This window comes from Emydura macquarii, unplaced genomic scaffold, assembly GCF_026122565.2.
Source record: "Emydura macquarii macquarii isolate MOO-44397 ecotype Brisbane River unplaced genomic scaffold, CSIRO-AGI_Emac_v2 contig_1386, whole genome shotgun sequence".
In the NCBI taxonomy this organism is placed as follows: Eukaryota; Metazoa; Chordata; order Testudines; family Chelidae; genus Emydura; species Emydura macquarii.
In genome coordinates this window covers 2,089,716-2,105,868 of record NW_027131523.1, presented here as the reverse complement: position 1 = coordinate 2,105,868, position 16,153 = coordinate 2,089,716, and the positions used below count along the sequence as shown (strand labels likewise).

General features: G+C 61.5%; 1 protein-coding gene across 1 annotated transcript in view; it reads left to right on the top strand.

The window, feature by feature from the left end:
- WNK3 (WNK lysine deficient protein kinase 3) overlaps positions 1 to 15,946 on the top strand; it is a 58,136-nt gene extending 42,190 nt beyond the window's left edge. The window contains exons 16-26 of the mRNA XM_067552332.1: positions 766 to 921; positions 1,012 to 1,063; positions 2,215 to 2,331; positions 2,977 to 3,749; positions 4,168 to 4,258; positions 4,741 to 4,862; positions 5,182 to 5,630; positions 9,459 to 9,670; positions 10,281 to 10,382; positions 11,356 to 11,552; positions 11,640 to 15,946. Of these exons, the coding sequence (XP_067408433.1) occupies positions 766 to 921; positions 1,012 to 1,063; positions 2,215 to 2,331; positions 2,977 to 3,749; positions 4,168 to 4,258; positions 4,741 to 4,862; positions 5,182 to 5,630; positions 9,459 to 9,670; positions 10,281 to 10,382; positions 11,356 to 11,552; positions 11,640 to 11,969 (2,601 nt within the window). The 3' untranslated portion in view covers positions 11,970 to 15,946. The remainder of the gene's footprint in view (positions 1 to 765; positions 922 to 1,011; positions 1,064 to 2,214; positions 2,332 to 2,976; positions 3,750 to 4,167; positions 4,259 to 4,740; positions 4,863 to 5,181; positions 5,631 to 9,458; positions 9,671 to 10,280; positions 10,383 to 11,355; positions 11,553 to 11,639) is intronic.
- Positions 15,947 to 16,153: the final 207 nt, after the last annotated feature.

The window sequence follows — 16,153 nt, the reverse complement described above, 5'->3', positions numbered from 1 at the left end:
GTTCAGTTCCCAGAGCAGCCATAGACGTGGTGGGCGTGTTTTCTCTGCATCTCACTGCTTGTTTGGGGGGGCCTGGCAACTCCGAAAAAGTGGGTCAGACCAAATCTGAAAATTGCGAAAAATGGCAGCGAATGGAAAAGATCTGTTCCGGGTGTTTTAAAAGGGCTAGAATCACAGAGTCGGGGCAGGGAGGCGCCAGCTGCCTCATTGCTGGGCTTTGTGCATTCTGGGGCTTTGCTCGCTGTGCGCGGTGGGACTCTGGAGCTCTGAGACCGGGGCATCAAACCCACAAATGTCCATGATTCCTCTCCTGCCCTCTCCTCAGGGCTCTTCCCTTTTTTGGTGAGCCAACACTTGTCCAAACCGCTGTCACCAGCATGGCTCCTGTGCACAGACAGGATTGTGCAGGTCTTCGAAATCCGATCCGTTCCGCTCTTTCCTGTTGTGCTTGGACAGCAGTGAAAGGGTTAACAGCGTTGCCATTGTCACTGGGCAAGCGCAAGCCAACAGGGCCGGGTCACCCCTCTCCGAGCAGTCGGCTCAGGCTCTCTGCAGACTCAGGCGGGCATGGTTGGGTCAGATAGACTCGGCAGGTTTCCCAGGCTCCCCTGCAGCAATAGGCGCTAGAGACGCCCATTGTTAATAAACAGAAGGTGAAGACGGGCAGAACGATGCAGGTACCCGCCCGATCCCCTGGCAGTCGAGTCCCATGCTCTGGGGAACGCCGATTGAACTGTTGGTCCCCCCCCGCCCCGCCCCAATCAGGTGGAAGATAACTTTGTGCTGGAGAGCGAGAAGGAGAAGTTTGTGGAGGAGCTGAGAGCCATCGTGTGCCAAGCTCAGGAGATCCTGCGAAGCCTGCCGCTGGAAGAGCGAGCGCCCGGCCACGATTCTCTTCCCGCCGAGTCCAGCAGCAGCCAAGTAAGAACGGGGCTTCCTTTGGGCACGGCTTCTCGGTTACGCGGGCGCCTCGAGCTCTGGTTCTGATTGATCTCTCGGTTTTTAATTCAGACAGGACCGTCCGAGCAAGTCCAGATAAACCCCGCCTCCGCCCAGCCCGGCAGTAAGTACCTTTAAAGAACCTGGGAAACAGGCACGTTGGCTTTCACATGTGAGCCCCGTAGAGCCGGAGGTCATAGGGACTCCGGCGGGTCCTCTGTTGAAATGAAGGTTACTGGCCCTCTGCTTTCCCCACCCCCCCCACATGTTTTGGCTTTGTCTGTACACGCGCTGTCACCAGTCACCAGGCCCTGCTAGTCATTGCCCCGAACAGTTTCAGCCTCTGCCATTCTTCCGGTGTGAGGCTCACGAGGGCGGGGCTATGGTTCCTGGAAGCCAGCTGTTTGTGGGGCGCATCACGATCTCAGGGATTCCGTGCTTAACTCAAGGAGCTCAACTTAGTTCGCTTACCAAAGAGCCGGTTCGGGGGGGGGACTCGATCCCAGTCTATAAATATCTGCCCCAGGAACAAATATTTAATAATGGCTCTTCAGTCGAGCCGAGAAAGGGCTAGCGCGATCCAGCGGGTAGAAGTTGAAGCTAGACAAAATCAGACTGGAGATACGGCGTCAAATGTGAACGCTGAGCGTAGTTAACCAGCGGGACAATTTCCCAAGGCTCACGGTGGATTCTCCATCCCTGACGATGTTTAAGTCAAGCTGGGATGTTTTCCTCAAAGCTCTGCCGAGGAATTGTGTGTCCGTTCCCTGGCCTGTGTTATCCAGGGGGTCAGACTAGATGATCACCATGGGCCCTTCTGGCCTTGAAATGGATGAATCCGTTAATGTCGTGCCTTCCCAGTTTTCACAATACAGGGACCTTCTGTGTCACGGTGTCAATTAACTGCCTTTTTATGTCTGTCCTTCAGCACAGTCCAAAACATCACCTTAGTCCCACACAGCAACCGCACGCGTGATGTGTCTAGTCCACAAGGGCGAATTCAGCAAGCAGCTCACACAGCCAGCTTGGCATTGCCCTGCCCCGCCTACGTGAGCCAGTCGCTGTGCACAGCCAACGCTTAGGACGTTCCCAACACAGTCGGAACAGACAAAGGGCGGGAGGGGAAACAGACCCACAGAGCCGGGCGCGCGTGTCTGTGTGCGCGCTTTGGCCGGTTGATAAGCCGGAACAGAAACGCACTAGCTTCACTAGTGACTTACCCGCTGGGCGTGGCGGCCAGGTGCGAGTGATGCTTCCCCTTTTCTCTTTCCCCAGCTGAGTGTGCGCCTCAGTCCTCTCCGGTCGGCCGCTGGAGATTCTGCATCAATCAGACGATCCGGAACAGAGAGGGCCAGGCGCCCGGCGCCCTTCAGCAGACGCCGGCGGTTACTGGTGAGCAGAGACTCTCGCCACAGGTGACGGGAGGTCGGAGAGCGGGGAACTGAACAGTTCAGAGGGGCGGCCTGAGTCCGAACCAGTCAGAGCTTTTCTCTTAGCTTCCGCACCGGCTTTTGCAGCCCAAGCAGTTGGGCTCATGTGTTTAGCTGCGAAGGGCCCAGGTTCGGATCCCGTGCTCAGCTGGGAGAAGACGGGGCACCGGGCAGGGTGGGCCAATGCTCTGAGACAGTCCAGGGAATCCCCCGTCCAGATGTCTGGCTGCTGGGTCTGTCTCTCAGGTCACGGTCAGACCGATCACCAGATTCAGGGTGGGGAGCCGATGGCTCTGAGAATGGGGTGCTGCCCGAGTCCAGCTGCTCGCAGAGGTGTGAAGTGCCCCGGTGCGGCTGAGGCAGTGATGCTGCAGAGAGCAGGGTCTTCCCTTCGTCAGTAGAAGGTCCACAGAAAGTCCCAGCCACCCCGTTCCCCTCTCAGCACCTCTGCCTCATGCCCTTGGTTTGGGGAGACCCCGGAGCTGCCTCTCCGTGCAGGCAGATGGAGGAACCCCTAGCTTGGTGTCAGAGCCGTGCCTGCTAGGGGCTGAGACCCCCGCTCAGCGCCGCGGTCGAGGTGTAACGGTTCCCCCGGCTGTCGTTACAGGTCCGCTCCAGGAGAGCACGAAGGAGATGTGCCTCCGAGACGGGCCGCAGGCTGCGGAGAGCCAGGATCCCGACCGTGGCCCAAAGGGCAGCGCAGCACCAGAGCGCCCCGGCTTGCAACCCGAGCAGCCGGTGGACGGAGACGCGGAGAAGCTGGCATCTCTCTCTGCAGAAGACAGCTGGGCCAGGCTGGAGAGCGGAGAGCCCACGGCCCTGGCCCCACAGCCCCTCGACCCCCCTGCCAGCTTGGCGCTGGCCCCCGTTGGCGAGCTGCCCCGGCTGACGGAGACCCCGGTGTCTGAGCATCAGTCGCAGCAGACTCCACACGAAGGAGAGGCCTCTCCAAACTCCAAGGCCGGGCAGACGCCGGCCCCGGAACCGGCACTGCTGCCCCCCTCGGTGCCGGAATCTGACGGCGAGGGGCCACCCAAGATGGATTTCGTTGACAACCGCATCAAAACCCTGGACGAGAAGCTAAGGACGCTGCTGTACCAGGAGCACAGCTACTCGGAGAGCCAGAAGGACACTCAGAGCGCGGAGTCCCCGTTCTCCTCCGCCGAGGATACCCTGTCCTGCTCTGCACCGGAAGCACCTGCTGCCGGCCCCTCCCCGGGAGACGGGGCACAAGGGAGCCCGGCAGAGTCCCCGGGGACCGACTCCTCCGAGGGGCCTCCGCTGCCCCCCGCCGAAGCCGCCGGCCAGCCCGCGGGCTCGCCAGTGCGGAGACAGGACCCCGACGTCATTACGGTCGCGCCCGGCGAACTCTGTCTGCACGTGAGTACGGTGAGCGTGGCAGGAGGGAGGGAACGTCTCTGGTTACGTTACTGCAGGTGCCACGCTGGCACTGGGGGTCCAGGCCCCAGTTGTTCCGGCCCCGAGGCCGAGATCAGGACCCCAGCTGTGCCCGCCTGTCGGGAAGTCCTTCAGAAGCATGTGGCGGAGCTGCGCGGGGGCCTGGTACGGTTTGAAAAGTTGGGATGGGGCAGGATCGTGGCTTGCAAAGTGCCTTCCCTCTGCTCCTGGCAGTTCTGTGGGCTCGCGAGGGCAGCCAGCCGTGAACTCAGGGGAGTCCCACGCAGGCGGGACGCGCTCGATGGTCCCGGGCTCCCCTTTGGCTTCAGAATCTGCAGCTGCCCCGTCCTGCTGAGGCGCTGCGGCTTTTGTTCTTTCCCATCCCCTCTCTCTCCGCCAGGAGCCGACCCCGGAGCCTTCCGTTCCGCCGAAGCCCGAGGCCTGCCCCGCTGCAGTGGCTAGCGCCGGAGCCGTTCATCTGCAGACAGGAGGTGGATATTTTGGCCTAAGCTTTACTTGCCCTAGTCTCAAAAACCCTATTAGCAAGAAATCCTGGACTCGCAAATTAAAAAGCTGGGCCTTCAGGCTACGGCAATCCACCAGCTTTTTCAAGAGATCCAAAGTCCGCCAAGGTAGTGTGCTTAGAGTCAGGGATCTACCGTAGGTAAAGCATCCGTTATGCTTTCTTTGCCGCTCCTCGCCCCTTTGTTTCCATCCGCACCATTTCACCCTCCACCAGCCATCACCACTTTCCTTTTCTCGGGGGCTCATCTGCTTCCCCCCATTTTTTTGCATTTCACCTAGAAGCGTAAGTCTCGGGGCGGGTGGGAAAAACCGCTAGAAGCGGGGTGGGGTGTCGGACGCGGCTTAACTCTCGGGAGGAGCGTCCCCCGCGGCGGCGGTTCCAGCCCACGATGCCCTCCTGTGTTTCTGTTTTTCTTTCCTTCCGTTCGGCTGCGGCGACCCTCGGCAGCGGAGGCAGAGGAGCCGAGAACGGAGGGGGCTGCCGAGCCGGCCCACCCCGCTGGCGCCGAGAATGAGGCAAATGGGAGGTGGAGATCGGCTTCAGCGTCCTATCAACGAGGCCGCTTCCAGGTGGGTCTTTTCAGCCACGGCCCAGCTCCCTCCCCATCCCCGCGCTCTAACCACTAGGCCCCACTGCCCTCCCAGAGCAGGGGAGAGAACCCAGGAGTCCTGGCTCCTTGTCCCCCGCGCTCTAACCACTAGGCCCCACTGCCCTCCCAGAGCAGGGGAGAGAACCCAGGAGTCCTGGCTCCTAGTCCCCCGCGCTCTAACCACTAGACCCCACTCCCCACCCAGAGCAGGGGAGAGAACCCAGGAGTCCGGCTCCCACCCCCTCCAGGCACATCCTTGGCAGGGCAGGGCATGCTCTTCTCCTCTCTCTGCGTCCCAGGTCACTGCAGTGCCCTCACAGCCAGCTCCCCGTGTGGCGGATGCGGAGCCTGATGCGGACGGGCTGGAGGAGCCTCGGGCCGAGGATCCGGGCACTCCCACGCGGGGGGAGTCGCTCCTGGGGGCCGGCACAGCCTGTGAGACGGACGCCTCTTCCCTCACTCCGGAGCAGGAGCCGGAGGAGATGTCGGCCACGGGGAGCAGCACGGAGCCATGGGCCCAGGGCCCCACGGGGAAGCAGCCCAGCTCCGACAGCGAGCTGGGCCCGGAGGAGTCGGGGGAGACCCGAGGGTCCAGCAGGGAGCGGCGCCCCCCGCTGGCCGAGGACCGTGCCTGCCACGGGGCCAAGCGGCGCAGTTCCTTCTTCCACTCGCCCTCCTCACCCATGAGCAGCGACGACGAATCCGAGGACGAGGACCTCAAGGCGGCGCTGCAGCGGCTGCGGGAGAAGTAAGGGGGCCGTCTCCTAGCGCGGTGACCTGCGGCCCTGGGCAGCCGAGGCCTCCTGTCCCCTCCCCTCATCTCTCAGGAACTCCAGTGGCTCCCACGGTCTCCTGCTCCTGCCACCTGCACGGCCCCGGCAGTGGGGCCCTGAGCAGTGAGGCCTGGGCTGCAGATCTGCAGGACACCAGGCGCTCTGCAGATTCAGGCAGGGCAGTTCACACACTCTGCGAGCGAGGGCGCGGGCTGCGTGCCGGCCTTGGGCTAGTTCACACTCTGCGAGCGAGGGCGCGGGCTGCGTGCTGGCCCCGGGCTAGTTCACACTCTGCGAGCGAGGGCGCGGGCTGCGTGCTGGCCCTGGGCTAGTTCACACTCTGTGAGCGAGGGCGCGGGCTGCGTGCCGGCCCTGGGCTAGTTCACACTCTGCGAGCGAGGGCGCGGGCTGCGTGCTGGCCCTGGGCTAGTTCACACTCTGCGAGCGAGGGCGCGGGCTGCGTGCTGGCCCTGGGCTAGTTCACACTCTGCGAGCGAGGGCGCGGGCTGCGTGCCGGCCCTGGGCTAGTTCACACTCTGCGAGCGAGGGCGCGGGCTGCGTGCCGGCCCTGGGCTAGTTCACACTCTGCGAGCGAGGGCGCGGGCTGCGTGCTGGCCCTGGGCTAGTTCACACTCTGTGAGTGACGGGCGCGGGCTGCGTGCTGGCCCTGGGCTTGTTCACACTCTGTGAGCGAGGGCGCGGGCTGCGTGCCGGCCCTGGGCTAGTTCACACTCTGCGAGCGACGGGCGCGGGCTGCGTGCCGGCCCTGGGCTAGTTCACACTCTGCGAGCGACGGGCGCGGGCTGCGTGCCGGCCCTGGGCTAGTTCACACTCTGCGAGCGACGGGCGCGGGCTGCGTGCCGGCCCTGGGCTAGTTCACACTCTGCGAGCGAGGGCGCGGGCTGCGTGCCGGCCCCGGGCTAGTTCACACTCTGCGAGCGAGGGCGCGGGCTGCGTGCCGGCCCTGGGCTAGTTCACACTCTGCGAGTGACGGGCGCGGGCTGCGTGCCGGCCCTGGGCTAGTCCACACTCTGCGAGCGACGGGCGCGGGCTGCGTGCCGGCCCTGGGCTAGTCCACACTCTGCGAGCGACGGGCGCGGGCTGCGTGCCGGCCCTGGGCTAGTTCACACTCTGCGAGCGACGGGCGCGGGCTGCGTGCTGGCCCTGGGCTTGTTCACACTCTGCGAGCGAGGGCGCGGGCTGCGTGCCGGCCCTGGGCTAGTTCACACTCTGCGAGCGACGGGCGCGGGCTGCGTGCTGGCCCTGGGCTAGTTCACACTCTGCGAGCGACGGGCGCGGGCTGCGTGCTGGCCCCGGGCTAGTTCACACTCTGCGAGCGAGGGCGCGGGCTGCGTGCTGGCCCTGGGCTAGGTCACCCTCTGCGAGGTAGGGCGCGGGCTGCGTGCTGGCCCTGGGCTAGTTCACACTCTGCGAGCGAGGGCGCGGGCTGCGTGCCGGCCCTGGGCTAGTTCACACTCTGCGACCGACGGGCGCGGGCTGCGTGCTGGCCCTGGGCTAGTTCACACTCTGTGAGTGACGGGCGCGGGCTGCGTGCTGGCCCTGGGCTTGTTCACACTCTGTGAGCGAGGGCGCGGGCTGCGTGCCGGCCCTGGGCTAGTTCACACTCTGCGAGCGACGGGCGCGGGCTGCGTGCCGGCCCTGGGCTAGTTCACACTCTGCGAGCGACGGGCGCGGGCTGCGTGCCGGCCCTGGGCTAGTTCACACTCTGCGAGCGACGGGCGCGGGCTGCGTGCCGGCCCTGGGCTAGTTCACACTCTGCGAGCGACGGGCGCGGGCTGCGTGCCGGCCCTGGGCTAGTTCACACTCTGCGAGCGAGGGCGCGGGCTGCGTGCCGGCCCCGGGCTAGTTCACACTCTGCGAGCGAGGGCGCGGGCTGCGTGCCGGCCCTGGGCTAGTTCACACTCTGCGAGTGACGGGCGCGGGCTGCGTGCCGGCCCTGGGCTAGTCCACACTCTGCGAGCGACGGGCGCGGGCTGCGTGCCGGCCCTGGGCTAGTCCACACTCTGCGAGCGACGGGCGCGGGCTGCGTGCCGGCCCTGGGCTAGTTCACACTCTGCGAGCGACGGGCGCGGGCTGCGTGCTGGCCCTGGGCTTGTTCACACTCTGCGAGCGAGGGCGCGGGCTGCGTGCCGGCCCTGGGCTAGTTCACACTCTGCGAGCGACGGGCGCGGGCTGCGTGCTGGCCGGCCACACTCTGCGAGCGAGGGCGCGGGCTGCGTGCTGGCCCGGGGCTAGTTCACACTCTGCGCGCGAGGGCGCGGGCTGCGTGCTGGCCCTGGGCTAGTTCACACTCTGCGAGCGAGGGCGCGGGCTGCGTGCCGGCCCTGGGCTAGTTCACACTCTGCGACCGACGGGCGCGGGCTGCGTGCTGGCCCTGGGCTAGTTCACACTCTGTGAGTGACGGGCGCGGGCTGCGTGCTGGCCCTGGGCTTGTTCACACTCTGCGAGCGAGGGCGCGGGCTGCGTGCCGGCCCTGGGCTAGTTCACACTCTGCGAGCGACGGGCGCGGGCTGCGTGCCGGCCCTGGGCTAGTTCACACTCTGCGAGCGACGGGCGCGGGCTGCGTGCCGGCCCTGGGCTAGTTCACACTCTGCGAGCGACGGGCGCGGGCTGCGTGCCGGCCCTGGGCTAGTTCACACTCTGCGAGCGAGGGCGCGGGCTGCGTGCCGGCCCTGGGCTAGTTCACACTCTGCGAGCGACGGGCGCGGGCTGCGTGCCGGCCCCGGGCTCCACACTCTGCGAGCGACGGGCGCGGGCTGCGTGCCGGCCCTGGGCTAGTTCACACTCTGCGAGCGAGGGCGCGGGCTGCGTGCCGGCCCTGGGCTAGTTCACACTCTGCGAGTGACGGGCGCGGGCTGCGTGCCGGCCCTGGGCTAGTCCACACTCTGCGAGCGACGGGCGCGGGCTGCGTGCCGGCCCTGGGCTAGTTCACACTCTGCGAGCGACGGGCGCGGGCTGCGTGCTGGCCCTGGGCTTGTTCACACTCTGCGAGCGAGGGCGCGGGCTGCGTGCCGGCCCTGGGCTAGTTCACACTCTGCGAGCGACGGGCGCGGGCTGCGTGCTGGCCCTGGGCTTGTTCACACTCTGCGAGCGAGGGCGCGGGCTGCGTGCCGGCCCCGGCACCGTCGCTGCGTGGGTTACATTCTCAAGCCTTCTTTCACAACCCAAGGGCTAGAACCTCCTTCCTCCCCCCCCCCGATATTTTAACTGCACGCCAGGGTTTTGCTTCGGTCGCGTGACGCCGTGAGCGGGGGCTCTAGGCCGGGGCCGGGGCTGCTTGTGTCACTGGGGAGCCCCGAGCACCTCTGCACGGGGCTGCTGGCTGGCTTCCCTATGTCCCGTCCTGCCCTGGGCGTCCAGAGTCAGCCGAGAGCTCGTTGTCAAGGGTCCCTGTAACACCTACAGTCAGGAGTGGGGACCCGGCGCGCACACCGAGAGGGGCTCGAAAGCTGACAGTCTAACCACACTAGGCAGGCGGGGGAAAAGCATCATAGGAAGGGGAAGAAGTGGCAGAGGCAGGAAAAGAACCCAGGAGTCCTGGCTCCCCAGCTGCCCCTCCACCCCCGCCCTAACCGCGAGCCCTCACTCCCTCCCACAGCCGGGGAGAGAACCCAGGAGTCCTGGCTCCCAGCCCCCTGCTCTAACCACTAGAGCCCACTCCCCTCCCAGAGCCGGGGAGCGAGCCCAGGCCCCCCTCGCGGAGCAGCGGAGGAGTTGGTTTGTCCACAGCCCGTTCCCGCTGGCTGCGGTGACGCCGTGCTGCCTGCTTTCCCCGCCCGCAGACACATCCACGAGGTGGTGACGCTGCAGGCCCAGCAGAGCCGGGAGCTGCAGGACCTGTACAAACGCCTCCACGCCCTCAGAGACAGCAAGGCCGAGCTGTCGGAGCTGTCCCTGCAGCCTGCCTCCCCCCGCCGGCCCCGCTCCTTCAAAAGCAAACTGCGCAGCCGGCCCCAGGCCCTGACGCACGCCGACAACTGCATCGTGGCCACAGGTAACCCCGGGGACGGGCCCCGGCGCGGTCCCGCCCGGTGCCTTCTGGAACGGGTGTTGCACAGGTTGCTGGAAGGGGGCCGGTCAATCCATCGGGGAGGGGCTGAGCCGAGCCCTGGGGAAGATGTAGGGGTTGCAAACGGGGCTTTAGAGCGAGAGACTCCAGCCGCTCGCTCCGCCGAAGTGCCTGCCTGGGAGCGGACGTCTGACGATGGGCACAGGCTACAGAGAGCCGCCCCGGAACGATCCCTAGCGCTGATCGCAGGCAAACGGCCGAGCGTCGCTGGGAACCTGCCACGCCCTGGGGTTGTTCCAGTGGTTCATGATGCCTTGTTTCGTCTCCCCACGGTTTACAGAGGAGGGGGGTGTAATTCCCCCATCTGACAGCTGGACAAATGGAGGCACAGAAGGAGACCAGGACTTGCCCAGGGTCCCCCCGGCAGGGCCAGCTGCCCTGAGTGGGCGACCCGCGTGGGGCCGGGGGGCTGCCTCATGCAGGAGGGCACGACTGGCCGGGGGTGTGGGCTGCAGCCGGGGGCACGCGGGAGCCGCCGGGCGGGAAAGCAAGCGGGTTACGGCTGGATTTTAACCCTTTCCCCTCGCACGGGCAGACTGCTGCTGCACGACCACCGCCGCCTCCGTGATCGACTATCAGCTGAGCATCCAGGCCCGCCTGCTGCACCAGAGCCGTGCCCCGGGGGAGCCCACCCAAGGTGCCTCTAGGGAGGGGGGCGCTTGTTCAGCAGCGGGAGGGGAGGAGGCCGCCCGGTCGAAGGATTAAAGCGCCAGACGAGGACTTGGAGACCTGGGTTCTGTTCCCGGCTCCTCGGACGAGTCAGGGCCCCAGCCCCAGGAAAACAGGATAGCCCTGCCACGCGCCAGGTGCCGCTGACGCCCGAGGACCTGCCGTGGCTGGGAATTGATCAGCTGAGCAGGGACCCCAAGGGAAGCTGAGCCGGAGATGCCATGAAACCCACCCTGGTTGTTAGCTATGTAGGTTGTAATAGGTACCTAGGGCCTCCAATCGTGGCCCAGGGCCCCATTGCGCCAGGCGCTGTACAAACCTGCCACAAAGGGCCAGTTTCTGCCCCCAGAGAGCTTCCTGTTGGAGAGCTGGGGCTTCACTGTTGCCCTCGGTTTTAAGAGGAAGGCGCCCGGATACTGTGGGGACGAGTCAGGATCAAACTCGTGGATGGAGGGATGGAGAAAAGGGGTGTGGGGAGGGAGGGGCGAGGAAGAGAAAGGGCTGCGTGTATTGGGATGGATGGATACAGGGGTGGGAACGGAGAGGGAGGGGGTGAGTGAGGACAGACGCACAGATGGAGGGACGTGTGGGGATGGACAGACGGCAGGAGGGGCGTGTGTGGGGACTGAGGGAGAAACGCAGATGGTGATGGACGGACAGATGGACAGACAGATGCAGGGCTGAGTAGATGGACAAGCAGATACCAAATCCCACCCTCCCTCTCCCTGCCTCAGTTTCCCCCTCTCACACCGGGGCTGGCCCCTGTCGGCAGGGAGCTGAGAGGGCTAATTTCTCGGCTTGAGATGCCTCGTGTCCGCGGGCCTTGAGACGGCTAATTGCTGCCCCCCGGTGGGTGGCCAGCAGGGGGAGCCATGCGAGGCAGCGTAGGCCCCGCCCCTGGCCCCGCCCCTGAACTCCCTCTCTCGCCCTCTTCCCGACAGAGCAGCTGTGCATCCGCACAGCCTCCTGCCCGCAGTCCCCGGCCGGCAAGAAAGGGATGTTCACGGACGACCTGCACAAGCTGGTGGACGACTGGACCAAGGAGACGGTGGGGAACACCCTCAGCAAACCCAGCCTGAACCAGCTCAAACAGAGCCAGCACCGGCTGGAGGGTGACAGCTGGAGCAAAGTCTACGAGGTGAGGGGGGCGCGGGGGCGGGGGGCTGGGAGGGGCGTGGGGTCGGAGTTCGCTAACCATTGAACCGCTCTCTCTCCCTCTGGTTAGAACACGGCAGCGGCAGCGGGCTACACGTCCACCTGGATCTCCTCCCTCTCCCAGATCCGCGGGACTGTGCCGGCCTCCTTGTCTCCTGGACTGGCCCTCCCGGCTTTCCCCGGCGCCTTGCCGCCCTACGGCGTGCCCCACGTCTGCCAGTACAACGCCATGGCAGGGACGGCTTACCCCATGCAGTGGGTGGGCATTTCCAGGATGGCGCAGCAGTCGGTGGTCGTCCCCTCCCCACCCGTCGGACCCTTCCAGCCAGGGGGCAACATGCCGGGATTCTCGGCCTCCCCGGTCCCTAACCCCGCTACCATCCCTCCCGGTCCCAAGTGAAGCCGGAGCAGGGAGCTGGAGGCAAAACAGGGTGTTATCCTCACTCCCCCGCGGCAGCCTGCAAACGGGGGGGATTCTGGCGTTGCTGATGCCCAGTCTGCCACAGAGGCGATGCGGCTCGGCTAACGGTGACTTGTGGCATGGTTCCTAGCCTCCCGGAATACTTGATCTGACTTTTGTTTTTTTAAACCAGCTTTGGAGAGCTCAGCTCCTGCGTCTCACGCTCCCGAGACGCTTTCCCATGTGTCGCTTGGAAAAGAAACCTCCGTTTCACCCGCCCGGCGGCGGAGCTGTCTGCCTGCCGCTTGTAAATGAAAAATGTTGGCGGGGAGCAGTTTTTATTTGGTTTTAAAGTGAGTTGATGGAAAAAGAGCTCCTGGATCTCACGGCGGTTTGAACTGCGGCCAGGGAAGAAAAGTTTTGATCGGTGCAGCTAGCTTCTGCCGGGTTGTGAAGACCCTCCTTCCAACGCTGAGCCGGGAGGGTTGGGGACTGAAAGGCAGTGACTCCAGCAGTCCCTTCATCTCCCTGATGCTCTCCCTGTGTTGGGAACATCAGGGCAGCTCTGTGTGAAGCCAGCAGCCGTTTTGTCGTTCCTCATACGCACACTTTTTTTATTTCAGCAGCTCAGAGGTGCTTGGGTGGTTGTGAGTTTCCTGTTGAATTGAGTTCTGGTTTTGTTATTTTTCGCAGCAGACTCGAGTCTCAGAATGGGGGGAGGCGATTTTAAATCTGTTCCAGTCTCAGTCACCTCATCTGTGACACCGATTTGGAAGTGCAAAATGAGACCTGGCAACAGGGCTGTGCACATCTCTTTGCTCTCGTTTGGGAGCCAACGTAGTGAATTATGCTCTTACTGTAGCCGTGCCAAACCCTAGTTTGGAAAGGCCTGCCCTTCGGGAGAACTGGCTCCCAATGGTTTTCTGTCTTAGGCGCGTTGGGCAGCATTTTCAAAGTCCCATTTTCGAAAGGGACGTCTCCTGATTTTCAAAGGTAAAGCAGGTTAGTGGCTTCACTCACTGATTTCCGAGGAATTCAGGGGCCTAACCTGCTTAGTTCTTTTGGACTGTGCTGGCATATCTCTGCTTGATGTCTTTAGACTCCAAAATACCTTTAAAAACCAGTTCCTACGTCTCTTGAAAATGGCACTTTTGAAAATTCCATCCTGGCTTTGATTGAGTAGCTCCAACTTGACCCTTTTTGCTACCCCAACACAGCACTGGGGTCCCGCAGACACCAGACTTAGCGGTATGGTTTTGACAAGATTCGAAACCGCTCACTTTGAGTAGGTTTGTTTCTTTTTAATATTCTTTCCCTTTGCAACTTGTATCTGAGGGCTGGGGTTGTGGAACACAACGCCTCCCCTTCTTGTAGCACTGCAGAGGGTCTGCTAGGAAAGACCGCTGGCGGAGCAAGAGAGGAATTGAGGCGAACAGATTTGGTAGCTGAACTTTGCTTATGTGAACTGTGGCAAATCATGCGTCTCCCTCGCAGCCGATTGGTTCGCTGACTCCTCCGAGGCTGGCACCCAGCCTGCCTTCCATTCCTTAGCTTTGCGAGGATTTTAGCACCTGGGCTTGGTTTAGGTTTGTGGTAGGAACAGGGACGTCAAATCACCCGCCAAAAGAATGTTGCTGTCTTGTGGCCTTCTGTGTCTTGAGTTTCAAACAAGCATCTCTTCACCAGGTGGCTTTAGTGTCTGTTCGCTCTTCCAAGGGTAGGCCCTTTGCCAGATGAGACCTTTTCAGACGTGCCAGCATGAGAAATGGACCCGGTTAAATTCCACTGAAAGGTGCAAACCTGGCCCCGTTCCATGCCTAACCCCCACCCCCTTTCACCTGCCTGCAGCCTCCCGCATTGCCTTATAACCGCCTGCTCCTAGGACCTCGGCAGATCTTTGCTGGGAAGGGCCACATGTCTGAGGGTGACTTGACGCCAGTGGGTTTGGTGTTTTGTAGCTAACACATGCAGAAAAGAAACAAACAGAAAAATAGCCAAGCGGCGTTGTGAAGACGCGAGAACAGCATTCTCGTCTCACTGGGGTTTTGTAGAGACTTAACTCGGTTGTTGGGCGGTTGTGTTCGCTTCCTTAAGAACAAGGAGTCGAATGCTCAGCGCTGCGACTAGAAAGACTGGTTTTGTTTTCTGCTTGGAGGAGAGAGTGTTTGGAAGCGGGAGATTCTCATCCTTCCCTTTCCCCAAAGCACCCATCCGCAAAGCAGCAGTTGGCTTTCTGTCAAAGGGGAAATCCAGGCCTTGTCTACCCTTGAAATGCTGCGGCAAACGCTGCCTGTGCTGACAGGAGGGATTTTCTATAGCCCCAGGCCTGGATGAGCTCTGTTGCACCTGATTCTGGCACCAAAACCAGGCAAAAATGAGACCACAATGCAGGTCGAGTGAAAGTAAACCTTGCTGTGCTCACCCTGCTATGGCTATTCCCATACGGGACGAGGAGAAAGCTCTACCGGTATCGTCGTGTCTGCAGGAGAGACGGGACTGCTCTCCTGTCTGCACCTGACACAGGGAGAGTGGTCTAAAACCACGTCGGGAGGATGCATTTGGCCTTGCCCCTGCTAAGTTCTGAGCGCTGTGGCCTTATCCAGCAAAGCACATGAGTAATCAAGGACAGGGCCAGTTAATGGGGAAGTGTCCGTGCGCCGATAAACGCGCCACGTGAAAGGGAATCGAGCCCTGGTTCAGGGAGATTCTTAACTAGCAGCATGGGAGGGAGTCGCAGATCATGGCCCGACTGCAGAAATTACTCCAGTTAGACCTGGAAAAAGCCGTCTGTCTATATAGACTAGTAACTTGTGCCTGTTTCCTAGGGCCCACACAGGGAACACCAGTCCTTACAGGCTGCCATCCTGTCTCCTAATTAAAAATAGTAGCGTGGACTGTCTTGAAAGACCAAGCCCCTTCCGTATCGCGTCTGGAATGGCAGAGCAGATTGAATTTTAAACCACTCTGTTTACTAGTCAGACGACAAGTCCTTGGAAGATTGCAGTCCCTCCGGAGGCATCCTCTCTCTCATGAAGCATCTGAGCAGCCCACTAGACATAGACGCTGTAAATCTGGTAACACAACAAACAGCGCCCCCACCCCCCAGAGTACACTTGGTAGCAGTCTTCGATCTGTATTCAATGGTTAACTTTCTTTGTTTGCTGTAAGATAACCAGGAGCTCTCCGGTCCGGTCCGTGTAGTATGTTTATTTTCTATCCAGCATGAAGCAGAACGGTTTGAAGGTGATAAACAAATGTGAACTTTTTTTTAAAGAGACTTTTTATTTTCCTGCTGTGACTCAGATTGAGGTTTCCTGGGATCGTCAGGCACTGTAACGAATGTATCATTTTAAGAACTGCCTGGTTTGGGTTACAGTCTCTTGAACCTGGCATTTTGACGTTTGATCTTGATTTTATCTACCTCGGGTTTTTTTTTTAGTGCCGTTTGAATCCAGCCTCTGATTTCCTGCTGTTGCTTTATTGCCACCCCTCCCCTTACGGAATTTCAAAGTGACATTTGATCTTCCGTTTTCTAATTTAATTATTTGGTGTAGCGATTGCATTCGCTCTTTCGAGTGGCAAATCCCCCCCCATTGAATTCAGCTGGATGAATGAAAATATGATTTAGACAGTGCATAGTTAACCGAGCATCTTTAGTAACGCATGTGAAAGCCGGATCACCGATCCCCCTTCAGAAGCAACAGTTTGAAAAGCTTGGTTTGTCGACAGAAGCGTCCCTCATGCATTATTTGTGTCCCCAATTAAGCCATCCACTGGCATTGTTTGGCGGGGCGTGATTCTTAACGTCCCCCTAAGGTTTTATTTAAAAGTCGTTAAAATGATGCATTCTGGGCTGTTTCATTTCTGAAACCCGGCAGTACGTCTGTCCTTCATTTTACACGTTCTTACTCTGTAAAGGTGAAATGTTTGGTGAAAACTACGTTAACCTAAAATACATTTGGATTTTCGTTTTTTAATATTTTTTCTTTTTGGTTGTGACAAATCTCCACTTCATTCCAGCGGCGTTCTGGGGGGCGGGGGAGGTGTTGGGGGGAAGAGGGGACGAGACCTCCCAGGCAAAAACTCTCCGCTTCCTTCTCAAACCTTCTCCCAGCGTGAATAGGTGAGTGAGGGATTCAGAGGAGAGGGTCACGTTTTGAGTTTTAGCCTCTTGGAAAACAAGC